Source organism: Armigeres subalbatus, chromosome 2 (genome assembly GCF_024139115.2).
Source record: "Armigeres subalbatus isolate Guangzhou_Male chromosome 2, GZ_Asu_2, whole genome shotgun sequence".
Classification (NCBI taxonomy): domain Eukaryota; kingdom Metazoa; phylum Arthropoda; class Insecta; order Diptera; family Culicidae; genus Armigeres; species Armigeres subalbatus.
In genome coordinates, this window is record NC_085140.1 from 456502794 (window position 1) to 456522799 (window position 20006).

General features: G+C 38.7%; 1 protein-coding gene and 1 pseudogene across 1 annotated transcript; both read left to right on the top strand.

Moving 5' to 3' along the window:
* The first annotated feature begins 716 nt into the window (after nucleotides 1-716).
* LOC134218275 (uncharacterized) lies at nucleotides 717-3568 on the top strand. The gene is made up of 2 exons (XM_062697208.1): nucleotides 717-1817; nucleotides 3523-3568. Exons 1-2 carry the CDS (start codon nucleotides 897-899, stop codon nucleotides 3538-3540), a joined length of 939 nt encoding a protein of 312 aa, XP_062553192.1. The 5' UTR covers nucleotides 717-896; the 3' UTR covers nucleotides 3541-3568.
* Nucleotides 3569-4232: 664 nt separating this feature from the next.
* LOC134210491 (uncharacterized) overlaps nucleotides 4233-20006 on the top strand; it is a 98208-nt pseudogene continuing 82434 nt past the window's right edge.

Consider the following 20006-nt stretch of genomic DNA (forward strand, 5'->3'; position numbering starts at 1 on the left):
CGCCTGGACTTGACGGGCTAACAAAAGAATTTTACTTGCAGTGTTGGTCAATAATAGGAGTAGAAATAACATACGTTCTAAATGATTCTAAAGGTGTTCTAAATCAAGATTTCGTGAAAAGCTATATAGTTTTAACAAAAAAGAACAATTCCGACAACATTGAATCAATTCGTCCAATAACGTTGATTAATTTCGACTATAAAATATTGTCCAGAATCCTGAAAAATAGACTGAATGAGTTAATGCCTCATTTACTATCGTCGTCACAGAAGTGTTCAAATCCTATGAACAATATTTACCAAGCTGTACTATCAATAAGAGATAGAATTCCAATGTTTAAATACAAACGAAAACGAGGTTTGCTCATATCTTTTGATCTGGCACATGCTTTTGATCGCGTGAATCATAGTTTCTTGTTTAAAACGCTACAGAACATGAATGTGAATGCTAGATTTGTTGAATTGATAAAACGTATTTTTTCTCTTTCATTCTCGAAAATCTTGCTGAATGGACATTTGACAGAAAATATTAAATTAGAACGGTCTATTAAACAGGGAGATCCTATTAGCATGCACCTTTTTGTGTTATACTTAGAACCTTTAATACAAAATTTAAACAAGTTATGTAATGGTAACTTGGATGTAGTTTCAGCCTATGCGGATGATATATCGGTGATTGTGGAAGATTGCAATAAAGTTAATGCAATAAAACATATTTTTGAGCAATTTTCCAGTACTTCTGGAGCAGAGCTAAACCTATTAAAAACTAAAGCAATAAAAATTGGCATAGACTGTAATGAAACGATTCCAATTTGGCTAAATATTACAAACGAATTAAAAATTCTTGGAATATTATTTTCTAATTCAATTCAAACTATTATTGACCGGAATTGGCAAATGGCTGTTTCAAAATTGTCCAGATTATTATGGATGAATAAAACTCGACAATTGAACTTAGTACAAAAAACAATATTCTTGAACACATTTGCTCTCTCCAAGATATGGTATGTGGGTTCAATAATTCCAATGCAGGCAAATACCTGCAAAAAAGTAATACAATTAGTTCGACAGTATTTATGGCAAGGACATGCTGTCATTGTAGCATTCAATGAAATCACACTTCCCAAATCAAAAGGTGGCTTGAATCTTCATCATCCCGACTTTAAAAGTAGAGCTCTTTTTGTTAACAAATTACATTGCGCTCGCGATAATAATCTAGCTGATCTAATCAATATGATCGAAAATGTTCCAATGAAAGAAATGCCTCCTGAATTTTCTTATCTGAATAAGGCAATTCTCGATTTACGAAAACTAAGATCTGCTAATACAAATTCTCTGTTGTCGTCTGAAATTTACAATAAAATGATTGAGGGACTTCCAATGGTTAAAGTAGTAAGAGAAAACCAGAACCAAAGCTGGATCGACATTTTCAAGAATATCAATAACAAAATTTTATCATCCAGCAGAAGGTCTATCTGCTACCTTTTTATACATAAAAAGATGATTAGCAGAGAACTTTTTTACCGTCAGAGAAGAGTCTCCTCCCCGTATTGTACTAGTTGTAATACTGCTATCGAGACTTTACAGCATAAATTTTTTGAGTGCACTAGCATAAACACATTATGGCAATACACGTTGGCAAAAATACGAAGAATTAACAGTAGAAAATTTAGAAATAAAAATTACGAAATATGTATGTATCCTTCCTTAACCTTTCTGAGCCGAGTTGAACGAGAAGAAACAATGAAACACATCTCAAATTATTTGCAATATGTATTTGAAACTAGCGAGGAAGATAGGAGTTTAGACCATTATACAGTGGGTCCAAAAAGTATTCGTCTAGCTGCATATTCTTTAGTAAAATGTAAAACTTAGGCGTGATAGAAAAGAAATCAAAAAACTTTCTTCTAAATTTGGTAGAAAACTTATCAACACATGATTATTATTCAAAAACAAATAGAAATTCCAATTACTTTTTCTGGTATGTAGAGAATATCTAAATTTCGTCAATTCCGCTCGCTCAAAAAGTATTCGTCTATTCAGAAACTAATCGAGTGAAACACGAATATAATAGTTTTATTCGCATGTAGTTACACTACCACACTTAAGTGATGTCTAGCAACCTTTTTGTCAATATTCAATGACAGAACAAATAATGTTTTTGTTTTGTTTGAACTTGGCGCTGAAAATAGAAGCACCATGGGTGGGAAAAGATAAAAGATGGGTCCAAATGAAAAAAAACTTATTCTATGCCTGCATAATTAGTGCAAGTTGACTCATGACTTTGCAAGAAATGTGGGTAGACCAAGGGTAGCAAGAATTCAACCATTTAATTGGTGATTGATCGCATCAGCGCCACAAAAATCTATCAAAACAAATAACGGAGTGGTCGTCAGCTATGGTAATCTGATAACAATGAGCGATTTATTGTGCGGAAAATAAAAAAAAATCCTTAAAAACGAGTTCACCCATATAGGCAAGTGAGTTGGAGAGAAGAAGTGCTCAGATATGAACAAGTACGAACAGAAATGCCTGTGAAAAGTATGGGTGTAATGGGCGAGTATCACGGAAGAAAATTCAAGTGAGCCATCAAATTATCAAAAACAGCTCGATTTCAGCTAAAAGTATCGCTAGAATAAGGATGACTTTCGGAATCAAGTCATGTTATCTGACGAAAACAAGTACAGCATATTTGGATCAAATGGCCGATGTATGATATGGCGGAAAATGAATATTGAGATACAGCCGCAGAATCTCTTTTGAGCAGTAAAGCATGGTGGGGGCTCCGTCATGGTCTCTGAGGTGCTTGAGCGCAACCGGTGCGGGAAAATTTCATTATTGGAAGGAATTATGTATCACAAAATGTTCATCCGCATTTTGAAAGAAAATTTGAACGCCAGTGCTGAGAAATTGGGCTTACAGGGTACAAACATCTTACATGGTGATAATTACCTCAAGCACACAGCCCAAAGTACTAAGCTGTAGGTACTCTATAATACCCCAATCAACTCAAAACGCCTCCTCAGATCCCAGATATGAATCCAATTTAACTCCATTGGAAGGTTCTGGACGACAAAGTTTTCGTGAAATTCGTGAAAGTCATATTTCCAACAACAACGAATTGAAATTAGTGTTGAAAGAAAAATGGAAGAATATTCCGTCCCCCATTACGGCTAATTTGGTCAGTTCCACGCCACAAGAACTACAGCCCGTCATAGATACACAGGGGAATCCAACGAAATATTGAATTCCATTCTATAACTCCTGTTTTCGTTTCAAAAGCGCGCTAAACCTCACTAGACGAATACTTTTTGAGCCCGTATTTAATGAATTGTTATGTTTTGCTACCTTTGTTTTTGTTATCGTTTTATTTTTCTGTTTGATTTTTAACAATAAAGATGAATTGATTAATTTACTACACAATGTAATCGATAGTTTTATTTTTTTGAGCTTACTAGATTCTATCTTTGACATTTTCTAGAAAACACACAGCTAGACGAATACTTTTTGGACTCACTGTAAGTATTCATTAAGTTTGTAATGTATCATGACATCAACATAAATAAATCTTTTTTTACAAAAAAAAGTTCGTGGAGGATCTCTTAAAGGTATTCATCCTGGATTCCTTCAGAAATTTATCCTGAATTACCCCAGTCCTAATTAGTCCTGATAGCCGTGTGGCATCGGCATCGAAGAATAATGCCACAGGCCTCCTGACCTACTCGTAAAAGGCAAGTAATCAGGAAACCCCACCTTCAAGATATGGTTGGTTCTGTGCCGAAGGATAGACCCAATTTTCAAAGTTATGAGCTTTATTAGTACTTCAACTACAAGAACATTGAGCTTCATCTTCCGAACCGTAGTCGTAGATTTTTCTACTGCCTACATGAAAGCAAATTGGTCATTCGGTGATGTAGTGGTGACCGGAGTGGTTTGTTTCTGCCGTGCAGTGATTAAAAAACAATTAATTACGTGTGAAATTGCGACAGTGCCGCGAAAAAGTGCTTTTATTCGCGTGCCCTAAAGTGCTAAGTGACGAAATAACCAAAAGACAAATTGTGTCTGCTGGTTATTCTCGTTCAATTTTGGATTTTTCAGCCCCAGCAGCAGCTGGCGGCCGGTAAATTTTTGTGCGTTGTTTTGTCTCTTTGTGTTCTGTGTCGTCTGCATGGTACCGTTTTGCGCTAGCTGTGTAGGGCATAAGCGAGATGGTTGGATTGCAGTGAGTGTGGCATGGGGATCCTGCCCAGTGATTTGCCAATGAGTTGTTCTGGTTGTGGTTGCGCTAAAGTGTACCACTACAAGTGCACATCCATGACTAAACCATTGGCAAAGCTGGTCACGGAGAATGATAATGTTGTGTTTAAGTGTGATAATTGTTTATCAAGCCAGTGTTGTGGCGAGCAGAATGTATTGCTTTCGAACGTCCAAAAGATCGAAGAGGAAATGAAGAAGATTTCTTCTATGTCTGATTCGATCGAGGGCATTCGAGATAACATTGCTGCTCAGATAAACATCGCGCTAAAAGACAGGATGGAACAATTGGGGAAAAGGTGCAAAATGCCCTAAATGATGCAGTTAATGGTTTCAGGACTTAATTGGAAATGAATTGAAAAATATGAAAGGATCATTTTACAATTTGATGCGACCAATAAAGTAGCTGCAATGAATGTGTCACAAGGTACATCAAGATCGTCTTCGGAGATCAATTTGAATCCCAGAGGTAAAAGCGTAAAGTTCAAGAAGACGTTGATGATGTTTTCAATGAGAATATTAGCTTCGCGGATGTCGTTAAAAAAAGCACTGGGACTAAAAAGTAGTAGTTATAAAGAAAGCAAGAAAAGTGTTGCCATTAATGATGTAAAAGTGGCTCGTAAGACTCGTCCGGTTATTGTGATAAAACCGAAAGAGTCCAATCAAAGTAGCGATGATACTGAAGTTTTTGAACAAAAGTTAGATCCAAAAACACACAAGATCAGTAACTTTAGAAACGGGAAAGACGGCTCTATTATTGCTGAGTGTGCAACAGGGTATAATGTTAACGCGCTGTCAAAGAAGGCATTCAAAGCGAATTGGGTGAGAGTTATAACGCTGTTGTCCCATCATCGGTGCCAAGATTGAAAGTGATGGGCATGTCTGATAAATTTTCTTCCGATGACTTCATTCAGATCTTAAAAGATCAGAATAGAAGACATCGCTATAAATCGATGTTAAAGTCGTTAGGATGTATGAAAATCCACGTTTTAAGTACAACAAGTACAACGTGGTAATTGAAGTCGATAAAGAGACTCATAGTTGTTTGATAACCGCGAAAAAGGTAAACATAAGGTTCTGATCGGTGCCTTGTAGTTCCAGAGATTAGCGTTTTGAGGTGTTTCCAGTGTGGAGAATTTGGGCACATGAGTACGGAGTGTAAGAATGATATTGCGTGCTCAAAGTGCAGTGAACGTCACAAGACCTCGGATTGCACGTCAACTGTATTGAAATGTGTCAATTGTTTAAAAATGAATAAGGAACGTAAAATTAATCTGGACGTTAACCACGGGGCATTTAGCACCGAATGTAAAGTTTACAAAAGATTATTTGATCGGAAAAAGAGCAGCTTACGTTTCAATGAATAGCAACCAAGTTCCAGTAGTAATGTGAATCAGTTAAATATTTTGTATTTCAATATTGCTGTGTTATCCACAAACTACGTTGCTTTACGTAAGATTGTGGAAGATACACGTCCGTTTTTAGTCTTTCTATCTGAAACACATATTATCGACATTGATGCTTTTGATCAATATAGTATTCCGGGTTACAGTGTGGCTGCTTGTTTATCACATTCGAGACACACTGGCGGTGTTGCTATTTATGTCAAAGAATCGGTTCAGTTCAAGCTTCAATTAAACGAAGTTTGTGATGGAAACTGGTTCTTAGGCATTACAGTTGTACGTGGCATGAAGATGGGTAACTATGGTGTTTTGTATCACTCTCCCAGTTCTAATGACCAGCGATTTGTTGAAATTTTTGAAAACTGGTTGGAGAGGTTTCTAGATCATAGCAAATTAAATGTACTCGCTGGCGATTTCAATATCAATTGGTGTGACGTTCATAATTCGAAGCATTTGAAACATTTGGCAGATTTTTTCAACTTAAAACAGAAAGTTTTTGATTATACGCGTATTTCCCGGCACAGTAGAACTTTAATTGATCATGTTTATTCTAATTTTGATTCAGTTAATACTGTTATTAATTGCGATTTAAAAAATAACCGATCATGAAACAATAGTAATCAATGTTGATGATAATAAAGATAATAATAGTAATGTAAATAAATTGAAGTGCTGGAGGAAATATTCGAAACAAGCAGTTTCGAATCTTGTCGAAAGAAACGTGGATTTTTCAAACAAATGGCGGATCTTTGGATCACAAATCAGCTGTTCTCACGAATGTCATAAAAACCTGTACCAATCAATTAGTTGAACAAAAGTTTGTATCTCAGAATAATTCGAACAGCTGGTACAATTTCGACCTCTTGCGCCTTAAACATAAAAAGGATAGATTGTACAGAAAATTTTAATGAACATAATAATGATTATCGTTGGAATAAAATTTACCAGGTTGCGCGTAATAAATATTCGCAACGTTTGAAACGTACGCGATGCGAATATATTCAGAGGAAAATTGATCAACATCAAAACAACAGCAAAAGAGTTATGGAAAATATTGAAATCACTTTTGAAACCTAGTACTAGTAAACCGCGGTCCATAACTTTTGATGGCACACTAGAACTATCAGAACAATTAATTGCAGATAAGTTTAACGAATATTTTGTCAGCAGTGTTTCATCGATTAATGCATCTATTGAATTAGTTGATGAACCCGACGAAATCCGACAGCCGATCAATGTTAACTGTAGATTTGAAGGCTTTCACCCAATAACATTGGAAGAATTAAGGAATATTTGCTTCTCGATGGGAAAACGGCTGGTGTAGATAACGTAAATGCAAAAGTGATACAAGACTGCTTTGATGTCATCGGAGACAGTTTGCTGGACCTAATTAATGAATCTATACAAACTGGGCACGTGCCACAAGTTTGGAAGGAATCCTTGTGATTCCCATACAAAAAGTTGCTGGAACGATTAAATCCGAAGAGTTTCGTCCCATCAACATGTTGCACACATTAGAGAAAATTTTAGAACTTGTTATTAAAGGCCAGCTGCTAGAGTATTTAAATAATAATAACTTGCTCATACCGGAACAATCGGGATATCGAGAAGGTCATTCTTGTGAAACCGCATTGAACTTGGTATTGGCTAAATGGAAAGAAAAAGTAGAGCAAAAAGATACGATTGTTGCGGTGTTCTTGGATCTAAAACGCGCTTTTGAAACAATTTCTCGGCCCTTATTGTTAAAAACAATTCAGCGCTTTGGAATTTCGGGTTCTGCTTACAAATGGTTTGAAAGCTATTTGAGTGACAGAACTCAACGGACTGCTTTTAACGATTGTGTATCAAGTCCCGTGGAGAACACGCTCGGCGTGCCACAGGGAAGTGTATTAGGGCCTATTTTATTCATTATGTACATAAATGACATGCGACGAGTCTTACGATTTTGTGATATAAATCTTTTGCTGATGACACCGTGCTGTTCATTGCAGCTAAAAACCTAGAAGAGGCCGTTTCACACTTAAACGAAGATTTGCATTCTCTAAGTAGATGGATTTGAAATATAAACAGTTAAAATTGAACATAAGTAAAACTAAGTTCATGATAATTTCGCGGAACCGAATAAGTGAAAATGTCTCTGTTATGATGGATGATGAGGCAATTGATCGCGTACGGGAGATTAAATATCTTGGCGTGATTATTGATGACAAGCTAATATTTGACAAACATATTGACAATGTTATCCAGAAAATTGCCAAGAAGTATGGAATTCTTTGCCGATTAAAAACGATTTGACCATTGCTAGTAAAATATTGTTGTATAAATCAATCATCTCTCCTCATCTGGATTTCTGCCCCGTCCATCCTATTCTTGGCTAACGGTACACAAATATCAAGAGATTACAGCGTTTGCAAAATAAAATAATGCGCTTGATTTTGAGATGCAATGGGTTCACTTCCTCAACTTTTTGTTAGACGCCTTGCAGTGGCTGTCAGTGAAGCAACGCATTGTTTATTTGACTATAGTGTTCATTTTAAAGTAATTAATGGTTTGCTGCCTCGATATTTGTGTGATCAGAATTGAAAAGAGGAAGTGACATTCATAGATATAATACGAGAAACGCGGCTGATGTAAGAACACCTTTCTTTTTGCATGGTGCGCTTCACAAAATTCATTGTTCTACAAAGGGTGTAAATGTTTTCAATTCGATGCCTACACACATCAAACGTGCAGCGACACTAGCACAGTTCAAGAGACAATGTATTTCACACGTCAAAGCTGCATTTTAGACAGCTACTCCGACAATTTTTAGCATTAACTAATTTAAGTTTTGACGAAGTTTTACCCAACGGATACTTTTGTGTGTTTTATTTTTATTTTATTTATTGTTTTGTGGGGCATTAACGCTACAACGATCGCCTCGATGATGATGATGGTTTTTACTTTATTGACGTAATTATTAATTTAACTTTTCTTTGTGTAGTCTACAAGAGTTTGAGCCTCGCGCGCAAATACAGGTATAAATTAAATTTAATTTTCGTGTCCACATTTTGATCTGTTTGAATGATTAGGAGTGAATGACTTTTGTATGGTTACTACTAAAAGAGTTTTGAATGTTCGATTTAGCTATCTAGTAGATTGTTTCGTGGTTAAGCTGAAACTTTTTATATCGGCGGAGCAGTATCACAAGTGTTGTCCCTGTATTGTCGAGAATCATAGATACTATAGATACATACTTGTTGAGCGAAAATTGACTTGATACGATTCCTGGTGCAACTTTTGAAATCTGTGCGAGAAGTATCACAAGTTTTGCATTTTCATAGACTGTATGTATCACTACTGATGTTTTAGCAAGATTGCGGTTTTGAAAGATCAGTTTTTAAATTTATATTTTGCTGTATAGTGATGTAAAATATTCAAATTTATTCTGTCATAAGAAATCGGATCGTTTTTCTTTTTGGAAATCCGATTGAATGCATATCAATTAATTATCTTAAAGATAACTCGTCTAGCTCAAACCCTTGTAGGGGTATGTGGCGGGACCATCATCATCATCATCATCAATACCTGAATCAATGATTTTTTCAACGCTTCTTGATTATTTACTGAATTTAAAAACCCAGAAAAAATGCTTACGTAATTGGTATGGTCTCCGAATCCTTTCTACAGAAAAGCTTATGCTGATTTTGAAACTTTTCTTCACAAGAATAAACTAAAATACATCTCTTGCGTGGTGATATTTTGACTTATAGAAGGTTTGAATCGTTCGATTTCAACGCACAAAAGCTTATCAAGCTAATAATAGTTAAATTGAGGCACATCACAAGACACTAAAACTGACATAGAAACTCTAATCTCTGTTGGTCATCCGCCTATAAGGTTGGATGACCATAGAATCATATTTACAAAAGAAATACGTTTAACAAAATTAAAATGTTCGATCTTGCTATTAAATTCAAGAAATACGAAACAAAAAATGAAATTTGCTCAAAAACTCAATTGTACTCTTACTCATTTTCATTGATAGGTTCCAATAACAATGTTATATCAAATAGAGGTAATGATCAAGCTAAATAACATTTCTTCTAATAACACAGGGTGAATTTTCCAATAAAATAGCCATTATGCAAATGCATCTTCGACAGCAACATCGTAGTTCAAAAATAGATTTTTATTCCAAAACCCAGCAAATCTATTGTTGATGAAATTGACGAGGAATTTTAATCAATGTTATCAACTGTTTGGGAAGTCAACTTTACGATGTCTAGTAGGGAAGTGAAGTGCGCCATAGGGGTTAAAACGCCACTTGAATAAAGTTAATATCATCTTCGTCTAAACAATAAAAATTGCTTGGATACTATATTTCATGATTTTCTCTAGTTATACATGAAAAACTCGAAAAACGATTTTTGCGTATTTTGATGCAATTCTAGCTCGGTAAATTTAGTCTTTCTCGCTGTTATACATTGATAAATTAATAATTGAGCCATGAGCCATGCTGCTTACTCGTGTTCTTTATGTTCCGAAATCGTCGTCAAAAATGGTTTTAAACGATTTTATGGGCCTTCAAACTTCTGAGGTCGGTGTGGGGCATTACGCCCGACTCATTTCAGTATGAAACAGCTGAAACATTCGGTTAATTGCCTTAATGTAGGCAATTAAATGAAAATCAGTACGATAAGCACATGCGCGTTTTAACCCATCCACTGGCGCATCTCACCCCATGGTTTCAAAATCATTTTTTCGGTGCTTTTAAAATCAAATTTCTGTGCAATAAAATGGACAATTAGATATCTGTTATCGGTAGTCAGTCGCAGATATGCTGTTCTTCGGTATGCGCTGATGAAAACTGGCTGAAATGGTGGTTTTCATTGATAAAAATGGCATTTTCCTTAACGTGGGCGTCCTACCCCCAGTTCCCCTACGAACCCGAGCATCAAGCTTATCAAAGTTTTAATATTGGGAGACGCAGATATTGGGGAAAATGTCGAAAACAGCCATTGTCAGTATAACAGACCACGTTCAATATAAATAGCGAACAAAGTTAATTGCCTACATTATGGATAAGAATCCTCGTAAATAAAGAGCCAGATTTTCATTCATAATATGAGCATTACCTATTATTATTACCTATTACCTACTATGTACCTTTGGTGTAGAGTTTTGTACCGAATAATTATATCAACGTTTGTTATAATGTTGATATGAAGGTAGGGTATTCAATCATGGTTTGAACCAAATGGCGGGTTTCAGTTGAGCCGTCAAAATAAAGTTGATTTATTTCAAAAAAGGGACATGTTAGAACTGCGATTTCTAGTTTGTAAGGAAGCTTAGTAATTATCTTTCTAAAAACATCCTGGGTGCACATATTTATGCTTAGTTTCATTGAAAAAACTTAATAATTACATAACTTTGATTCATACCATGGTTTGAACTACACTGTTCATGGTTTGAACTAAATTCGTACCATGGTTTGAACTACTGCGCGCAGCAGCTCCTAAATATCCTAATCATGCATGAAACGCTGAGGAAATCTGTAGAAAAGCAAATTTGTTTAACTATTCATCTTCTCGCATTCGATTAGTAACTCGAAACGCGTGAAAATCGTCTAAATTATCGATATGAAAATTGCGATTTTTCATATTGAAATGTAAATAAAATGCTCAGCTAGGCGCATGCAGCGCTCTAGCGGACACAGCAAGAACATGACTGCCTTTACAAGTTCAAACCATGATATATTTTAATTCAAACCATGAACAGTTTTTAACTTGTATAAATGTAACTATTTTAACTATTTAAAACTGTTTCTCAATTATATGACGTCAATCGATTACAGATGAAAATAGCGTTCTTTTGATATATTGATCTCATCGCATAGAAATGCGTCCTTTACGAGCTTTTTGAAATTATACCCACTGGTGGGGGATTTGGCGCATATTCAGGACGTTTTAAATCGCTTTTTAATTACTAAACAATATGGAAGATATTTAAATAAACTCTATCACTTCAATATACCTAAATATTCCATCCATACTGTTTTAGGTTCATCTCCTGCCAATGAGATGGTAATTTTTACTGATTTCAAAATGGTTCAAACCATGATACGATTTTCACTAGTTCAAACCATGATTGGATACTCTACCAGCCTCTATTTTAATTATGTTACGGCAAGAGGGATTTTTGGTATCATTTTTGTTATTTTAGCAACTAAATTAAAAATAACTAACGAGCCAAATGCATAACAACTTTTATTACATTCTGTTTCTGAAATAAATAACTAACCTTGTTATAATTTGGTTATGCATACTTAAACGGGAAAGTATTAATTCAGAAGATAAAATATTAGATTGTAATGAGGTCGTTCCACCCACATATGTTGGTACACCTATACGAAGCGAAACTTCACACATTTCCCAGATAAACAATTGTAAAATAACTCTGTTCGAATCAAGTAAGCAATCATCAACAAGATTACCTATAATTTTAGAAGAATCTTGTACAGCACCTGATAAATCAAAATTAAGCACTATTATCGAAAATAAAACAGATATTAACGCAGATAAAGTGAAAGTTCACTCTTTGTCGAGCTATCGTGCGAGACAGACGTTCGGTCTTGTACCTCCGGGTTCGGTTTTTTCCCTCAATAGTTGGTTTTTTTCGAGACCCATCTCCGTAAATTCGGCAAGAAGCCGCGTGGCTTGCATCATCCGTATCAGCCGATACAAGGTTAAATCATCCTCCCCCCGCGCTTAGTTATCCGCTCCCTCATCATCCAGGCGAGATCACCTAGTAGAAGTCGTCGAACAAAGCAACACATAGCCGGCCGTTTCATCGGCCGACAGCGCACTAAGCCATCCATTCGCTGTTTGTGCCAGTGCTTTCGTTTGGTTCGTACCGTTTGCAGGTACTTAATGCATACCGCAATAGAAAGTTAAGTATTGTTTATTTTATCCCGTAATTTCCTCCACCTTCTCATTCGATATTAAGTTAGATTTTCTGCAGTAAGTTTTTTTTCTTCTTTTCTCTTCCTTTTTTTTCTGTTGTATTTAATGGTTATTTAGTTAATGTTTTCTCTCCTGTGATAAGTGTTTTTTTAAATTATTGTTTTGTGCCTCGCTGCGGGACCTTCTCTCCGTGCGCGATGCGAAAGTCGAGGTTCGTCACATCCCTTGTCCCATGATTATTTTTTGCATTCTGGTGTTCCAAACCAGAATATAATGGAAACCAACACGAATACCATCCCTCCAGTAGCTAATGGTGCTTCTTCCTCGACCCCCGCCCAGGTCTACCCTCACGACTCTGATGGGCCATATGTTGTTTCTTCCGACCCAAAGGCAAACGCTTGAATATTAGTCAGATCAGCAAAGATCTGGAAAACTACGAATACTGAATCCGTTGACGTCAATCTACGTCAAGTGATCGCAACATGGATTTGCCTTTTTATCAGTCTTTGCATCAATACAGCAGAGAAACAAAGGTTTCGGTCTTTTCAAGAACGTTTCTTTCCTGTTGCAATCTGGATTGCAAACAAATGTATTCAGTGTCGCAGGAGGAGAGAAGCGGTTTATTCTCCGTCTGATTCTTTCTGCGTCACCTTCTCCGTCCGCGCTGCCTGACTACGGGTGATTGGCAAACTTCGTCTACCTGTGCGGCTGTATGTACCGGGGTGATGTGCGTTAATTGCAAGCACGGCCACTACTGAGTACTGTTGCAATAAACCTCGCTGTGCATCATGCGGAGAGAAGCATGTGGATGGCGCTGAAGACGCACCGAAATGTGTCTTTGAACGATGGCCCTCCATGCTCTTGAAGCTTGCCCGACGTACATCAGCGGCGAATTCACCAGAAGCGTTCTCTTCAGCAGCGTTCGCGACAGCTACGCCGAGATGCTGAAGAAGGCCGCTAAACCGTTGTTTCTGACACCATCTATTCTCTTCCTCTGGACGATCAAGGTGGTTCTGCTCTGAAGTTGAAATGGGGTTCTTCTGCAAAGGCTCAACGAGGAAAAGAGTGAAACAGAGCCAGCGACCCTCGAAAAAGCCTAGAAACTGGCTCAGTGAAAATCCACATGGTCAAATCAAAAGCGGATGGAAATGCTCAAAGCGTTCAACTTTTGATTTCACATCAGGATGAGAGTTTCCTCGCTTCCTGGTATCAAAAATCCCAGATGTCTCAGGTTTGCAAATTTCCAGCCAGAAAGAGAGCATAGAGATCGAACGGAGCAACCCGAGCGCTTCAATGTTACGCTTTCTGGCATCGTGGAGCATCCTCAACTTCTTTAATGCTTCCGACTCCGTTAAAAACATGGTGAAAACAGTTCTTCCTATTTCTGTCTCCTGAAGCAGCTGGCTTCAAAAAGCCCTCCTCGGATCATTCGTATCCTTCGATGACTAACTTCATCAAACGGGTAACATGATTTCGATTTTACAGGGAATGTCGAAGTATTCTTCCCAAATTAGATATTTTCAAATTTTTAGTTAACAAATTATGCGACGTTTTTGCTTTATATGGCTTAACACCAGATGTGAACCTTCATTTTCCAGATTTTAACATCATTCGCCAGGATCAGGCAAATGGATATGGAGGAGTGCTTTTAGGGATCAAAAACAGCACTCTTCTATGAATCGATCTTGCCCCATGTCTGGCTCGAAGCTGTTGCATGTCAGGTGCTATCCGAGGAAAAGACCTCAGTATCGCTTCGATATATCTTCCTCCAAACACCGCGATATCTCGTAGAGATCTCTCGCACATTGCTCGTTATGCCTGAGCCACGGTTGCTCTTGGAGATTTTCTCCACGGAACGGGCTGGGGGAACTGTACGACGACAACCGTTCAACAATGATATCCGACCTCTGCGACGACTTCAATATGTCAATTTTGAATACAGGAGAAGTTACACGAGTGCACTCCAGCAAGAGATAGCCGTCTAGATCTTTCCATTTGTTCGAGCTCTATCGTTGGACTGTACTTGGAAGGTGGTCCAAGATCCCCATGTGTGATCATTTGCCGATCGAAGTTTTAATTTCGGACATAATCAATCCGCTTCTATCGACCTCTCATATGACCTCACAAAGCACATCGATTGGGGGAAATATGGGAGGCCATCATCAATGGCATACAGTCGATAGAAACACTTCCACCGCGGAAGAGTCATTTCTATCTCAGTTGGTTATTGACAGCGCTCTCATCACAACGCCGCCGGTGCCAGGAGCTTCGTTCGTGAAACCACATGTCCGTGGTGGGCACGCGTGCACACATATCGTGAAAATCCAACGCGTTTAAGGAATTTCGAAACACGGATCGATCGTTCTTCACAAACGGTACATCGCGCTTAAGTCCAGTTCAGAAGCTGGTCAAGGTGAAGAAACGCGAATATTGGCACTGTCTGAAGGCTTGTCGCGCGAGACTTCAATGAAATCTCTTTGACCGTCGGAAGGAATGCGAAACGCGTCGTCCGTTAACGAAGATCGTAGCTCGTCGCGATGGATACTCGACTTTGCAAAGAAAGTTTGTCCGGATTCGGTACCAGTGGGCATGTATCACGTGTATTTTTTGCTGACAGGGATGATAGGATCACTTTTGATGATCGAATTCTCGCTCGCTCTCCTTTCATGCAACAATTCTGCTCCGGGAATGGATAGAATCAGGTAATTTGCTCAAAACCTCCCAGACGCCGCGAAGAAGCGCCTATTGAATTTGTTATATACTGGAGTGCAACATTGTTCGATGATTGGAGAGAAGTGAGGTGAAGTAATCCAGAAGCCCGGAAAACCGCGTCGCATTATAATTCGTATCGCCATACGATGCTATCATGCCTTAGGAAGGTGTTGGAGAAGATGATCCTCTTCCGGCTTGACAAATGGGTTGAATCTAATGGTTTGTTGTCAGATACACAATTTGGTTTTCGTAGGGAAATGGGACGAACGACTGTCTTGCTTGCTTTCTTCAGAAATTCAGTTAACTTTCGCTAAAAAAGAGCAAATGGGCTCAGTATTTTTGGACATTAAGGGGCTTTTGATTCAGTTTGCGTCGATGTCTTATCCGAACAAGCTTCACGCCTGTGGACTTTCTCCAATTTTAAACAACTATTTGATTTGTTTGTCAGAAGCTTAGAGTTTTCTCGCGGTGACAACTTCACGAATTATTACATGGTATCCCCCAGGGCTCATGTTTGAGCCCCTTCTTCTAATTTTACGTCAGAGACATTGATAGATGTCTCTGCCAAATTCTCTTGGAAGACAGCAGATGTGTTGTATCCGTTTCGGGCCAACAGCGGTTGATCTGCAAGGACCATTGCGAATCTGGACAATTTGTCTACTTGGGCTTTAAAGCTGGGTATCGAATTCTCCCGGAGAAAACAGAGATGGTTGTCTTTTCAAAAACATAAGCCGGCTAAGTTCTCGCTTCAACTGATGGGTAAGACAATCACTCATAGCAGCTTTTAAATACCTCGGGTCTGGTTCGACTCGAAATGCACCTTCGGAAGCACATTGTATCTGCCAAAATGCCAGAAACAATCAACTTCATGCGAACAATAACCGGAACATGGTGGGAGCACACCCGAAGATCTCATCACGTTGTATCAGACAACAATTCTGTCGGTTCTCGAATACGGTAGCTTCTGCTTCCATGCGGCGAAAACTCACATGCTGAAGCTTCAAGAGTTCATACCGCTGTCTCCGTATCGCGTTGGTTGATGAATTCGACTCTGATGAGTCTGGAAGTACTGCGGAGTACTGCCTCTGACAGATCGTTCGGAATTATCGCTCGGTTCCTCATCCGTTGTGAGGTTCTCAATCCATTGTTATTGACAACTTCGAGAAGCTGCTCAGACAAAACCTCAATCTCGATTCATAGTATTTACCACTGGTATATGACGCTTGAGGTAAGCCATTTCGGTTGACCAATCATGCTAACTTCTTAGACTCCTACAGTTCCTCTGTATCATTTATCTGTCCATGAAGCAGGAGTTCATGGAATACCAACTTCCTTCGTGCAGGTAATACCCCTATTTGCAAGCAAATACGGGCACCCACCAGGAGAAGCTTTTTCAGACGGGTCAAAATGGATGACTCCACTGGTTTCGGTGTTTTCAACGTTTTCCATAGCGCCTACTTTAAGCTCAAAGAGCCTTGTTCCGTGTATCTGCTGAGCTAACAGCTATACACTATTCACTTGAGCAAATCGCATCTCTACCTCCTGATCACTTTTTCATCTTCACCGACAGCCTAGGTTCCTGGGAGCTGTTCGGTCAATACCGGTGAAGCACTCAGCGTATCTCTAAATGGGATAAGAAAAGCATTGAGTGCTCTATCAGAAACGTCATTTACAATCACCATGGCTTGGTCCCTTCTCATTTCTCGATTCCGGGCAATGAGACTCTTTGGCAAGGTGGGCGCTGTGGAAGGTGATATTTACGATGAAATCACCTTCGATGAATTTTCACATTAGTTCGTCAGGAAACCTTGACAAGCTGGCAACAGAAATGGACAAATGGGGAGTTGGGTAGATGGCTGTATTCAATTCGCCGCAGGTGTCAAGCGTCCATGGTTCAAAATTGAATATGGGACGAGACTTCATTCGAACATGTGTCGTCTAATGTCCTCATTACACTTTAAATGCACATCTTTTCAGGTGGGGCTCTCAGGGTAATCTCTGTGTTTGCGGCGAACTATGGGATATCGATCATGTCGTGTGGGCGTGCAAGAGCATCGTGCCCCAGACTCTGCTTTAACTGAACATCTCGATTCAGGAAAACACAAAGCCTATTAGGGAAGTGTTGGCGGTCTTGACCTCGAATCATGTCCCTTGTCCACCAGTTCTTGAAAGTTGCTGATGTTAGACTGTAACCATTGTCCACCCATCCTTTTGCTATCGTAATCCTCAAGAATGTCTTCATCTTGTCGTCACTCCCCATGCCCCGTTCAACCCCATCCTGTATGTCTTCCTCTCGTTGTTGTCTCCCCAAGAAATGCGTCTTTTTCCCGTCAGATGTGAAACATCACCAGAATACCAACCATGTAACTAACATATTAATAAGCACCTAAATTCTTTCCCTTCCCTGCTGTATTATTGTATTCCTAACCTCGACCAAACCAAGTCTTTCGGTTCCCAAAACTAACCCTATATATAGAATCATAAAATGTATGAAAAATATGATTTCGGCTCTAACGCTTCATAAGAGCTGACCTACCAAATAAACGAAAGATTTAAAAAATAAAGTGAAAGTCCAGTCTACTCTTCAAAATGTAATTCTCTCTGATACTGATACAATTACGCATTAGTATTAGCATTAGCATTATGTCCGCACAATTCGTAGTTGCTACTCCGTGATTGACTAGAACTTGCGAAATTGTACAGAGAACACAATAAATGGGGCTTGGAACTTTCTACCCATTCTCAATGTACACGTTTTGGGAGCTCAAATATAAAGTCAATAACGGCGCACCACGTCCTTACGGTCATATAGGAAGGAAGGATTGTTAGTCCGACTCTCATTGCTATTAGAGACCGAGTATAGCTCTGGATATCAACGATTGTCTTTGGATAGGATATCGTTTTAGTTGCAAAGGATAATTTATCTGAAGAAGATCGCACTTGTCTCGACCGGAGCAAAGCGCTATACATGCGCATGAGCTAACCACGGTGGAGGTTGGTACACGGATTCTGATGGCTTTCACATGACCTTAATGGGGCCGTACACATAATACGTAAGCACTTATGGGAGAGGGGTCTGTCAATATCTTACGCGCATATAAATAAAAATACTTATGGAAAAAATCTTACATGGGGAGGGGTCGAAAACACAGAAAAAATTGCTTACGTAGTAAGTTTACGGCCCCTAAGTGGTTTTGGTAGGGGTTATCACGCCTATCTGGAGAGTAGGAGGTTGAGGTTTCGAGTCCCTCCAAGACACGTGGATTCTTTTTTGCAAATTTCATATCAATTAGTCCATTTCGAAACATGTGCTGTGCATATGCATAAGCTTAATGTTGAGTAAATTTTCCTAATCTGAGCTAGCGTAATGTAATTAAAATGTGCTTGATACACTTTTTTAAAGAAGCAATAATAAATATCTCTCTACAATTATATTATCGCTGAATTATTGATTGATTTGCGTGATAAGCCAACGTTGCATCCTAGGCAACATTACCTCCCGTGACCCTTTCAAGACAGTAAATCGATAGACGTTCACTGCCATCACATCTCAACCTTATTGTTCCCACGGTCATGATTCATTTCCTGCCACTACGGGAGCTTTCCGGAAAGAGCCTAGTTTTTTTTCACCAAGATATCTTCTATCTATTCCGACATAGTTTATCCATGTTCCCAGGCATCGATTGTTTTGCTTTCCTTTTGCGTATCATGTTACTCGCCTCCAAACAATGCATATGTCCCAAGAACTATTCGTCTTCCTGTTGTTCTATTTCTTCCCCCACACCTTGGCGCTGGATGATGCCTGTTGCGACGGCGTATCCTGAAAATGTCAGAGCCACTAAAATACACAAAAACGGATGCGCATCGATCGACTCCGGCAGGCAACACTCAATCACTCTTACTCAATTATTCACCTCCTCCCCTCCTCCCACCTAGTTTGCCGAGTAGTCGTCGTTCAACTTGTGTTCATCTGTTTTGCGAAGGTCGCTCTGGCAGCCGACAACGAAAGACACAAGTTTTCTTATTCATGATGATTGAATGGGTCTTGTTCGGCTCGAGAGGCGAACCTACTTATAATCACCACCGAGAGAACGATTCCGTTGATGAAGATGATGCTCTATTCCACTTCTGGGCTGTTGAGCACTCTCCTGGCGGCGGCAGGCGGTTGCTCCATCCAGCTACATAATGGCGATAATCCATTCCATGATACCGTGGCGGTGAAGATGGTTTCGCGGAGCCTAATATGATTAATGAGTGTAGTTGGTTACGGATGGCTTGTTCTCTTGACTATCTATCGGCGTTTCGGTTGGCTTCGACAGCAGAATGGCGGAGCACTTATCGAGTTGATTACTAATTTATTGGCTTGTAGACATTATTGTCCTGAATAATTGATTTTCATGTTGTGCTTATGGAGTGGTAAAGTGGCATGCATTAACTAATATCATTGGTATTTCGGAGTGTGCTTTGGAATATAATTAAATGCTATGGAACTTATTTTTGCTATTCTGAGATAGTTTACTCAACAACTTCTGCTCTCTTGTATGCTGAGTTTCGATAAACTCATGCTTTAAAAGCATGGTTGATATGAAAGAAATGTGTACATAATCTTATAAACATAAATTGGCTTCAACTTTATAAAAATAACCTTCATTCTTTTGATATCTCCTGAGAAATTGCGAGCAATACGTAACTTC

Bases quoted from the DNA above. Each gene is read 5' to 3' on its own strand.
- LOC134218275 (XM_062697208.1), top strand. From the start codon at position 897: ATGGCTGTTTCAAAATTGTCCAGATTATTATGGATGAATAAAACTCGA.